Source organism: Pantherophis guttatus, chromosome 6 (genome assembly GCF_059756535.1).
Source record: "Pantherophis guttatus breed Tessera chromosome 6, ASM5975653v1, whole genome shotgun sequence".
NCBI classification, from domain to species: Eukaryota; Metazoa; Chordata; class Lepidosauria; order Squamata; family Colubridae; genus Pantherophis; species Pantherophis guttatus.
In genome coordinates, this window is record NC_142068.1 from 53,803,873 (window position 1) to 53,816,682 (window position 12,810).

At 35.3% G+C, this 12,810-nt stretch overlaps 1 protein-coding gene across 14 annotated transcripts in view; it reads right to left on the reverse strand.

Annotated features, from left to right (window-relative positions):
• ABLIM1 (actin binding LIM protein 1) overlaps window positions 1-12,810 on the reverse strand; it is a 181,373-nt gene that overhangs the window by 22,860 nt on the left and 145,703 nt on the right. For 8 of the 14 annotated variants that reach the window (XM_087872927.1, XM_087872918.1, XM_087872923.1 and 5 more), the window contains exons 12-15: window positions 12,600-12,635; window positions 12,063-12,192; window positions 4,182-4,286; window positions 230-277 (exon numbers count right to left, since the gene is read on the reverse strand). In XM_087872927.1, coding sequence (XP_087729053.1) covers window positions 230-277; window positions 4,182-4,286; window positions 12,063-12,192; window positions 12,600-12,635 — 319 coding nt within the window. The remainder of the gene's footprint in view (window positions 1-229; window positions 278-4,181; window positions 4,287-12,062; window positions 12,193-12,599; window positions 12,636-12,810) is intronic. The other 6 variants (XM_087872926.1, XM_087872925.1, XM_087872924.1 and 3 more) reach the window with 1 other exon arrangement.

Here is a 12,810-nt window from a genome sequence, read left to right on the forward strand (position 1 = left end):
AATGGCAAGCTAAAACAGAGAGGCATATTATGTAACCTACCTCATTTAAATCTATTTTATTTACCTCAACACAAAGAAAGAAAAGAAAAAAGAAATATATATTAACTTTAAAAGTAAGCAACAATCAATTAGTGTTGTATTAACATTACGTACAAAAGAATTTTATTGTTCATGTAAGTATTAAATCATTTGATTATCCCATTTTGAAGACAGAAAGAATAAAGTTTACCATGCTGTTTGTAGATGGGTGGTTTTCTATAAATATTGATCCCTTGATCTGTAAAAAAATAAAAATAAAAATCAGAAAAATATGAACACTTTTACATTTTCAATTATTACACAGGAAAGTGAAAAAAAAATCAAACATAAAATTAATGGATGTTCCATATCAAGGACTTGGCACATGAACTGAAAAACCATGACACAAGACTGCTAAGCGTCTTATGAAAGAAACCCAAATTCACATAAATGTAGAAAAATATCACAGATACATGATAAGAAATTTTGACACACGACTGGCCACATGGGATGTCCCTGAGTGTAAGCTTTTCTATTTGGATTTTAGTGGGTTATTGATGGAATAAACATTTCAAGGGAAATTAATGATGATGCCTTGTTTGGAGACAAGAATAATTTGCAGAGAACACAGCTCACCATATCAACTGGGAAACCTGGCCAAAGAAGCTCCATTTGTTGTCCAACCACAGACATTAATGATGTGCATTTATATAAAGTTTCAGAATTGCTTCTGAAGTTCCCTTTTGAACTAGAGTTATTTTCTTCAAGACTATATGGCACTTCAGAAAATGTTTTTGCCATGTTACTTAGTCTGGAAGCCTGAAACCAGCTTATATTGCAAAATAGTTATGCACCTTTTCAGGGAATTTTATGGCAAATCAGTATTTTCAAAGCTGCAAATTATAATAGTTTTAAATAGGAATATTTTTTTAAAGAATAAGTTTGGCTATAAAAGGAAAACTCCATATTCTGCTAAAATATAGAAAAACAAGAATGCTAATAATTGCTGTTAAGAGAGGTTGTTAGAAAATATGCTCTAAAATCAAAATCATTTTGGGGTTAAGAAATTCTCTCATCTATGTTTACTCACCAGCCAGAGAAAAATGGGAATGCTATTGAGTCCATTCCTCCTTATCATTCTTATACACACTTACACAGAAGTAAGCACTACTGTGTTCAATGTAGCTTATTTCTTTGTATGCCTATGACTACAGAGAACTGAAAGTGGGTATTTATATGCATTATATGGTACATCACTCTTATATTAGACAGTTTATTGCAAATTAATTAATACAGCTAATCAAAAACTTGGAAATGGAAAAAAATGTATTAAGATCAATCATTAAATGCCGTGTTCATTCCAGAGATTTTAAAATGATTTCTCCTTATCAGGTTACTTTTTTTTTCTTTGCTAAGCAATGCCACAATCTTATTTATTCTTTTATTTATAAGAGTCCTAATTTTCCTATAAGAGCTCATGGGAGCTAGCATAGCAGTCTTTCTTCCATTCCCCTCCACCCACAACCCTCAAGGGAGGTTGGGTTAAGCAGTAGTATTGGCTCAGAATCACAGTCAGTTTTGGCGAACCCTAAGTGTGCACTGGAAGTTGATGATTGTGAAGTTAAATGTTCTGTTGCAAGTTGCTCTATTTCTGTGCTGAAAGAATCATATAGTAATCACTAGAAAAGATATATTTGACATATTTAACAGCAAATGTCCCTAAAGGGACTGACATTTCTCTCTTCCAAATCCATTGAAACAAGATTGCTCTGTGACACAACAATTGCCATGTGTAACAGGATCACTTCATGCTGGATATTTAGTATGTATATCTAGGGAATGGTACATAATGGATAGTTTTCTTCATTTAAGGAACTTTAGATAAATAATATGTTCCAATATCTAACGGGCTGCCATAAAGAAGAGGCGGCCAACCTATTCTCCAAAGCACCTGAAGGCAGGAAAAGAAGCAACGCATGGAAACTAATCAAGCAGAGAACCAACCTAGAACTAAGGAGAAATTTCCTGACAGTTAGAACAGTGGAATCAGTGGAACGACTTGCCTCCAGAAGTTGTGGATGTTACAACACTGGAGGTTTTTAAGAAAAGATTGGACAACCATTTATCTGAAATGATATAGGGTTTCCTGCTTGTTCAGAGGTTGAGCTAGAAAATTTTCAAGGTTCCTTCCAATTGTTGTTCTATTATATGCTAGCAAATAATTTTATTCCTCCCAAAATACTTTTTGTTCTACTATGACAGTTTCTAAAAACATTCCCAGTATCAGCAATGGATATTGTATAATATTGTAACGACCAGATTAAATGTACACAAGATAAAAAATTAGGCTGTATTACTAGAACCATTGCCTGTAGGGTTCATTTGGGTTTTTGACTCCAATCTTCTGAGATGTGCATTCTTGAAAGAGAGCTCCATAGTGGGAAGAAAACTATTGGAGTAGGGAGTATCCAAGATGTAATAAAAATATTAATTCCATTTGTATCCTAAAATCCTCCCACACCACACCATGATATGCTATCATTTTAAGGCATGATCCATGCCATGAGCTCCAGGTTCATATGTTGTCCCAGAGCTTTAGGTACAGCCTACTGACCCTTCTAAACATTGGCTGGAAAATACTAAATGTACTTAATTAATTTCGTTAATTTAAATTGCACACAATCCATCTTTTTGTTCTATTCTGCTAATCTTTTGAAGTACAATCTATGTGGATACATACCAGGTCTATGTATGGCTAAAGTAACTAAAGTGACCCATGGTTTTATAGCTCTGCTCACTGACCCACAAAGGGACAGCAGTTCTAAGTTAAAGGGCAACAAAAGTTGCAGTGAAAAGTGAAAAATTGGGAATATCACAGAACTGATCACTGTTGCCATGTGCCATAGGTGCTCCATCGTTATGCCAACCTGTTCTCTTAGGAGTTATTGGAATAATGAGAAAAGCAACATGATAATCAAAACAGTCCTGAATACTTCAGGAATCTCTTCTATTTAACCGACATTTAAATAATATGTATAAAATATAATTTATAAATAGTTAATAAATACTTAACTTAGGTTATACAAAATGAAGTATACAAAGGTACAGGGAATTGTACAAATTTAGAATATCAACACATTAAAACTAAATGGAAAGGTATTTTGGCATCTACATGTCACATCTATGTCTGAGAACAACAAATCACAGAAAGTATTAAGTCCTGTGGGGAGGAAGTGTTCAATTTCACACTGAATCATTGGGTATGACTGGACACTACAGTAGCTCCCTTTTAAAAAATGGTATCTCCCTATTAATTTGAGGGTTTTTATTGAAAGACTCCTGTTCTTTTTAAATTATATACCAATTATGTGGCTACTAATCAGAAGACAAACAAAATGGATATTGCACATATCAATGATAACAAAAAGACTAATACCATAAGAATGAAGGATATCCCTTCTTTTTCAATTATACAAAGGTATGAAGAACTTACCTCCATTTCGATATTGATAAAGCATTCTGTTGCCATGGGATTTTCAGCAGAGGCCTATTTCGATGTTTTGTCTCTTTATACCAGTATGTATAGTTAATTTCCTATTTTTTTCTAAGATTATGTAATCAATTGCGCTATATGATATGGACATATACATAAGACTAATTTAATAATTAATTTAATAATTAATTCAAATTGAGATGATGTTCATGTAAATTCTTCCTTTCACTATTCTTAAGTTTTCTTTTTTTCTTTTGAAAATTTATAAGAAAAGCTGATAATGTTTAATATCTTTCAAATGCTTAGGAGTGCATCCTATATTTTGTCCTTTGTTAAAAAAATAGTATCCAATATCAACATGGTATAACTTTGAGACAAACAAGAAAAAAACTTTAGGGCCTTGCACTAAACTAAATCACTGTGTATCGCTGTTTCCTCTATGTTATGATTTGGAGAAATATTAATTATAACTAAAAATCTCCCCATATCCAGCGTTTTCTAATTGTTCCCAAATTAAACGAACAAGTCTGTATCTCAAAGCAGTTCAGGGTATATCCCAAGTTCAAAACAACTAAACAACATGCAGCGATGGAGACAAAAACAAAGGGTTACAAAGGCTACTACAGTCTACACTCGGACAAGACACCAAGACACACAATGCCACTCCTACCTGGAACATGGAAATGTTTAGGGGCCTGAGCGTAAGTTGGTGTTAGAGGGCGACTGTCGGACCGATAAGGGGCGGGGGAATTCCGACCGCTGGACGGCTCATTGCCTCCAATGAGGAGAATGGAAAAACAAACAAACAAACAAAACAAAGAGAGCAGTAAAGAAGCAGGCATAAGTCAAAACCCAACCAAAAATCAATGGCAAGGGGAAACCAGAGAAGGAAAAACAAACAAAAATATATACAGGAGAGTTTAGTAATGTTGTAAGGCACTGCTATTACATATTAAAGGAGTCATTCGCCTTAAGCTGGAATTTGGCAACTTGCATTATTTCATTCATTCATTCATTCATTCATTCATTCATTCATTCATTCATTCTCAATAGCATGCATAAGGGTACCATGCATTTAAATTACATGGATGAGATGTGAAAAGCAATGGAAAAAGACGATTGGAATTACTGGGTTTCAGTATATAAGTAACAGCATTTGGCAAAATTATTGCTAGGCAAAGTGCAAATCAAGTTGGCTTTTCAGTTAATTCTCATGCAAAAGAAGCTCCCATTCTTAAAATGATCACACATAAAAATGAGCAAAGAGGCTGCAAGTTATTCCAGTTAATGCCTGGTGCAGTTGTTCATTTCTTATTAATTTAAACCACATTACTCCTCATTGGAGATACATTTTGTTCAGTTGGAGAATCATTTCCAGATAAGCTTCTGGGGAAGCAAAGCTGGCCCAAACATTTTCTTGCCTGAGACAGAACAGTAAATGCTTTGAATGTTTCTGCTCCCTCTCCATGTCAAGATAGGATACATGTGATTAGTACTTAAAGCGGAAAATGTCTCAAATCTATTTTACAGAGGGACAGAGATAATGATAAGAGACAGAGATGCCTCAATTTTACTGGAAATATCTGTGTTATCTGTATCTATGTCTATATAGGTGCTATCTGTTTAAGATAGCCAAATCAACTACTTAGGTAGCTTACCACTCTGCCAAATGGTAAGGTTAGCTCTAAAAAAAAGTATGGCAGAAAGAACAATGAGAAAATGTTTGAGTAGCAGTTTTTAAAACTATGGGAAGAAAATGCATAACTACCTTTCTTCTCCTACCAACTGCATGTCTAATTTTAGTGATGCAGTTATCCATTTCCAAAGTATAGGTACAAAATTATGAACAAGTAACATCTTCTTTGATTCCAAGCATGTTTGGATTTGATGACCGGCTACATGAAAGAGATCCTTCTCTTCAGGAAGATCACTGCAAATAATAAAGTCCCCCAACTTTTGGCTCGCAACAGGATTGTGCAGACATTTATTTATTTATTTAAAATATTTACATAGCTCTTCATCTTGTACCAACCCCTGGGCAGCTCACCACCACCAATTAAAATAACATATGTGTGCAATAAAAATATTAAAACCACAAACATCAAAACTTGTCACTATAGTTAAACTTTTATATGCAGTCCACCACAAGGTCTTCTTGTTAATCTCATCCTATCCAAGGACTTGGGGGGAAAAGGCAAGTCTTAGGTGCTTTTAGGAAGCCTAAAAGGGTGGAGGCCTGCCAAACCTCAATGGGAAGGGCGTTCTATAGGAAAGATGCTGTCATGAAGAAGATACATTTTCTAGGTCCATAAAATGGCAACATTTAAGGGTAGGGACTAGGAGTATGCCCACTTTATCCAAACGTGGGGAGAGGCTGTCTTACAACCTTATCCTATATTTTTTAGGGTTTTAAAGGAAAGAACCAGCATTTTAATTATATCCAGAAGGAAAGTGGGAGCCAGTGCAGCTCACGCAACAGGGGTGTATCATGGATAAACCTAGCATCACTGCATGTACCCCACATTCTGGACCAGGTGAAAGTTCCCGGTGGTCTTCAAGAGAAGCCACATGTAGAGCGTACTACTGTTGTAATCCAAATGGGAAGTAATCAAGTCATGAGTGACCATGAGCAAGACCAAAAGGGAGGGCAACTGATGAACTAGATAAATCTGCACAAGTCCCCACACACACCCAGCCATGGTAGCAACCTGTTCCTCAAGCAGGAACCATGAGTCTAGGAGGACTCACCTCAGCCCAAGGTAGTGCCACCTCATCCAAAGTCAAAGATATAATATCACCTGGGAGGGCAGAAACCCAGAGCCACTCCCTCTTGCCAGGGATGAGTTGAAGCTGGCTTCTTCTCATCCAGACTGTTATAGCTTGCAGGTGCTTGGCCAATACTAGAAGAGCAGATCATCTCTCCCAGCAATTTCATATAGATATTAAAGAAGAAAGGCAAAAGACTTGAGCTCTAAGGCGCCCATAATGCAAGGCTGGGAAAGAACCAACACTGATTGGAACCAGCCATAGAAGAAGGAGGAGAATCATTGTAACACAATGTTTCTCACTGCCACCCCCCTGAAATCTAGATGATTGCCATTTTTGATGGTACTGAAAGCCATTGAGAAGTCCAGGAGTGCCACAATGATTGTACCACCTTATCATGACCTTTCCAAAAACTATTGACAAGTATGACCAATGCCATTTCAGTGCCCTGGCCTGAATCTAGACTGAAATGAATTCAGATAATGTTCTTCATCCAAGGCCCTTTGTATCTGCATGCCAACTAGCATCTAAACAACCGTCACTAAAAAGGGAAGATTGGAGACAATGAAAATTGTCTAGCACCACTGAATTCAGGGTAGCTTCTTGAGAAAGGGATGTACGAACATTCCCTTTAAGGCAGGTAGTAACATCCCCTCTCACAAAGAGGCATTAACCACTGTTTCTACCCAACTGCATGCCACTTCCCAGGAGGTCTTAATCAACCAGAAGCGGCTAGAACACAGGGGGCCAAGCTCACAGCACAAGACCCCTGTCTACTTCCTCAGATCCAACCAGCTAAAACAAAGCTCATACATGTCTTTGAAATGTCACTTTCAAAGGGTCTCTCTAGTCAGAGTCCAATTCACAGCAAAGATGAGCAACTTTGACTGACAGAAGCCAAAAAATATTTTTCACAGTAGCTGTGCTGGGGCTCCCCCAGCTCTTCCTCACCCAAGAGGACTTTGTCACCTGAAACAAAGCTGCTTGGCAGTCATCTGCAGATGCAATAAAGATAGAGCTATAAATATGTTTTGCTACCTTTATTGACACAAACAAGTCCTGATGTAGGTACTCCTCTGTGCTTGGTTTCACTGTCTTCCTCCAGCAGCCCTCAAGACATCTCTATGTTGCTTTATTTCTTGGAGCTACTCAGTAAACTATGATGTCATATCATATCCATGTACACAAAGAGTCCAGATAGATGCAATTAAGTCCATGGTCCAGCACTAAAAACAAAACCCTCCAGGATGGTGCAGGCATCACAAGTTTCCTAAGGTTAGAAATCATGAACCCTGGACTTACTTGTTACATCTGGTTTCCTTCAAGATGATATTCTTCTACAAAAGGTTGAGTTTGATGGGGTAAGGGACTAATAGTTCTCATTCTTTAACTACATTTAGAAAAACTGCATAATCTAAATATTACACCTGTGATATGTTTAGCATATGTAACTATGCTAAAATAATTTTTGTTTCAAGTTCACAATGGAAGTGACACAGTATTGATTCAGGAATAGACTATAATATAAATTACCACTATTATGATTATCTGTCCAGGAAGCACACAAATATTTCCTTAATTAGAACAGCACGCTGCATATTTTGGAATATTGTACTTCAATTTAAAATATGTACATAAAGATGCAAATGAAGAGATAAACTAACACGAAAAGCAGTAAATGAAAACAGAAAGTCCAAAGCAGAACTTCTAAAACAAGAGCAACAGAGTATCATTAAGTGCTTGGTAATCAAGTAGTGTCAATATTTTCTGTTCTAATATCATGATCTGCAGGGAAATCATTTGGAGGAATCTATTTCTTAGGGAATCTGCTGCTTAGTATCATTGATCCTAGATTTGATGGACCAATTCAGCAGTAGCTGTTCCTAATTTGAAAGTATCCAGAAAGAACATGGATCCTACCTTCCACAACACTTCTGGGGGAATAAACAAGTGAATATTCTGTTATTTTTTTCAGTATTAGCAAACATCATCCAGTAACCAAATATGTATCCTAATGGCCTTAAGATAGGTTATTGATAGCATCCTATTTCTCATTTAGTGAGTTGTTGAAAAGAATTCCTAGAAATAAATATTCTTTATATTTGGGTATATGCTATATAAGTATTATGAAACCACTGAGTAATTGCAAAATACTAGGTTCATAACCATTACTATTAACAATGTGCAGTAGCAAGCTTCCAAGCAGCCCAGGTTGAAGCTGCCAATGAGGACAGAGAAATGAAAAGAAAATAACAGTCACTGATGTTCACACACATTCTCACAATTCTTTGAAATAATTATAACATACATAACCCGCAGTAATTTTCCACCAGATTTTTTTACATCCATGAATTAGGAAGGCAGAAATCTTTCAGAATCCGTGAACAGATTTAGAAGGTATGATAGGACATTGTTCCATTAACGAAGATCTTTCATTGGTAAAAAAAATCCCAATTTGATTCCATTTAATTCACCTATATTTACTTCCCCACTTCCTGAATTTGAAATATCAACCCAAACCACAAATTCAGTCTTCCAGATAGATTTACTTTTTAGAAAATGGTAACTATGAAGTGATCTTGAAGCTTTGCCATGACAGATTTAAAAGAGACAGTAGGAAGGAAAATGTCTTAAAAAGCATGAGATAAACATGAAAATGTAAAACTAGAATGTATGCATCAAGTGCATGCAAATATGAACTGTGCCTCTGTTTTTAAGGGACCTCATGACTGAAACAAAGCAAAAATAAAAGTTGCAATTGTATTTTATACTAGCATAATTAGGAAATTGAGATCTATGTATACTGATATATGTATTGCTTTTGGAAGGTTAAGCGTGCATGATTATGGCTGCATTTGAAACTTGTTTCTCTTTTATTAATTAAGCCAATTCTACTGTTTAACCATTCCTGAGTAAGTAATGCTGAATACAGGAACTAGGTGATGTAAGAGCCATTAAGAAGAACTAGGTTTATGTACACGAAGCTCAAAGTGGTAGATGGAGCAAGACAACTGGAAAAGAATCAGAGAATTCTTAGAATGTAGGCCTTATAATAAGTTAAAATATTGTATCAGTCTCAGATGATGAAATGTTGTATCAGCTGACCCTCACATCACTGTGTGAAAAGTCATGGTTTTGTATTAGAATACATATTTCCCATAAACAAGTTCACAGATTTTCTTTTGGAACTTGCAAGTAGAGCTTTAAAAACCCTCTTTTCTGAAATGCCAGAGAATCACTGACAATTGTTATGGACAAAATGTAAAGCACCTTTCTACATTAGAGTTTTAAATTTGCAAAATAAGCATGCTCCATTATATTCAAAAGGCAAGTGCATGGGATAAGAGGACACATTTAAACATAGCATCCATCCCAAATGTTTGAAATAACGTTTTTGGAGATTTAGTAAACTAGGAAACTGTTTTTTTTATACATATATACATACATATATATCTAGGTAAACCTATATTAGAAGCTAGTATATATGGAAGATACCCCTAAAATTCATGCATAATTAGTATGTGGTCTGGGACTTTAAGATTAGGAAAATGTGAGTCATGTCAGTGTGTTTGAAAAGAGAGAGGAATTTACTATAACTGTTTCCAAATTAATCTCCCAAAATGATAAATATCTCAGTTTTCAGACAGTCACATTTTCTTAAGAAATCTTCACTCAGGACCACTTCATCTATGGAGGACCCTTAGAAAGGGCATACTTTCTCAAAGAAAAGAAGATATGCCAGGTCTAGCATAATCGTTATGACAAAAATCTGAGCATGCTGGGACCACGGAGTGGACAGCCATTTTATGGAGATGTGGCTTATTAGCTTCCTAGAATGCTAATAAATCTCCAGTCATTTGGACGCTAGCTTGAATGGCCTGTCTCCTTACCTTTGACATAGGGAATGAAGTGGTGTCGGAAAGGGGAGTAGGGGCGGGAATCATTGTGGGTAGAGATTGGACTATTAGTGCGTAGGAGGGCTAACCGCTGCACACCGTTAGACAGCAGCTCTGCAGCAGCAAGGATTCGTGAAGCAGGACAAAGCAGAAACAAAGAAAAGAGAAGACCAAATAAGACAGAAGCAGGAAAAAGTGGTTGGAGGCTGAGGGAAACACAGGGACAAGCTGTCATAAGTAGGAATCTGAGGACTATACAAAGGAAATAAAACAGGTTTTTTACTTCAGGAAAAATTCATAGGAAGAAATGTGGAAAAATCAGATTTACATTGAATATTCCCTCATTTCAAGTTAAATCCTTATTTCCTTATATACAAACAAATAGGGTGGAACTGGCATTCATGCTACTCTCATTTTTAACTTATTTTCAAGGAATAATTATCTGGGAAAGAACTGGACCAAACAATTACAAATAAAAGCTTAGTTGTTTGTTATATGTTGTGCTAATGTATTTTAGAAGAAAAGTTATAGTTACTTGGCAAATATGTGGCCATATAAATCAAACAAATAATTTCCACAATAATATTTTTTTTCTCTTAATGAAAACATTTAATATAGTATAAGCACTAGAGAAGAATCATATTAAAAATAGAATGTAAGTTCTAATCACCATAAATTTTCACTTGGTTTACCAGAAGAAAACTTTCAGGAAATAATGAAACACTAGCGTTCAGAGGCTTAAAAAAGGTGAATATAGATATTTTAGGTATGTGGGCATTCTTAAAGACAAGCTTTCTTTCTACTGAAGTGTGAATTTACTTTTCTTCTCCAAAGATAAGATCTGGAAAAATAATAAAATCTGAGGCTGTATAAACTGTTGATGGTGCCAATTGACTTCCTATGGTATCATCAAAATTTTAAAATCTCTCAAAAAGTATTAACTTTATATTGTTATATGAGTTTTAAAGGTAAAGTAAAATTTTAAATGGATACTCAGTATTAACATACTGTATATTAACAAATTGCCAAATTAATATTAATGCAGAATATTTTTGGGGAAAAAAGCCTAGATGTAATAGAAGAGAATTAATTGAATCAAGGTGGCAGTACCTATATGAGGTGGTGAAAGCTAAATAAAATTGACTCTAATAACACTTGGATGAGAGATTGTTTAGGTAGTCCAGTACTGATCACTAAATTAGGTAATTGAAAAAACAAATCACAGAAAAAGGCAAAGATAGGCAACTTTCATAACATTACCAAGGTCACCAGAAACTGACTCAGGGATTGTTTTACTTCTATATGTATGTCTGGCATTTCAGCAGTGAAACTAATTCCTGATAAGTTTTTTTTAAAGAATTTCTTTCCTCTTTTTAAGAAAATACTATACTGTAACTTCCTTCCCCTAGAGTTTAATAAAGACTTTTTTTAAAAAGAAAAAACGGTTTTACATTTTCATCATCAAACAAGCGAAAGTTACATCAAAAGTTTGCATTAAAAGTTACATTTTTGAATATTCAAAAAATCAGAAACCCTGACTTTATTAAAAAATGCCCATAACCTAAAATTCAGAATTATTTGCTGGTGAAAGAAACTAGAGAAATGTAATTTTACAAGTTTTCCTAATTAATTATCGCCCCAAATAATATAATCCATTTCAGAAAATTGTTTAATTTCTAATTAGCAGATATCCCCCATTCTTCTACAATAAAGAAGGACCCACTTGACAAAAAGTGAGAAGGAAAAAGAAACACAGTTTTATAATGAATAAATAGCTTTGAAATTGAAAGAAGTAGATCCCTTTCCTAGGGATTCTAAAAGATAAAGAATTTGGTTCTAAAATTTCTAAAATTTTCTAAAATTTGGTTCTATGGTTTCATTAGCCTTACCAGGTCTGTGGAAATGCTGAGGCGAACGTGACATGGTGGGAGTGTAGCTATGACGACTGTATACAGGGGAACCAATGGAACCCTGACTGGTTGACCGGTGTATCATTCGTTCTCGAAAATCCTGATAACCCTGAAGAAAATATTATTTTATGTATTATAGCAGATGATCTGATAAAATTCCTTCTCCTTATCCCAAAAGTGCTTTTTCAAGAAGCAACTGGACAACCGTGACCCAGATGACTGAGAATCTCCATAGATGTCGTTCTACTTATGCTGTACCTTCTACTCATGTTTAGTAGTTGCAGTACGTAATTCCAAAAATGCTTCTTCACTTGTATCATACCAAATCATAAAATACCAAGCTAGATTTTATAAGGAAGCACTTATTTTGCAATCCTTTTGTAATGGAAGTTCTTTAAACAGAACAATCAGCAAGTGGAATTGGGAGGGGGCTTCATCTCTTTTACAAAAACAATTATCTCACTATCATACAGCAGTCAATTTAACAAGATTACAGAATGTTTGATTGGAACTTACTTCTGCAGATGGAGTTGGAGAGAGTGTCCTTGGTGACTGAAAGACATAGCAGAAAGGAGATTACAGGTAAGACATTTCAGGAAATCTGTCATATCAAATCAATGACAGATAATTGATAATTTCATGAGAAAGATTGTTTGATCCAATTCTGACAGTCAGATTTATGGAGTTAAGAAACTGCTTAAATTTAGGGCCACACGTATGCTAATTT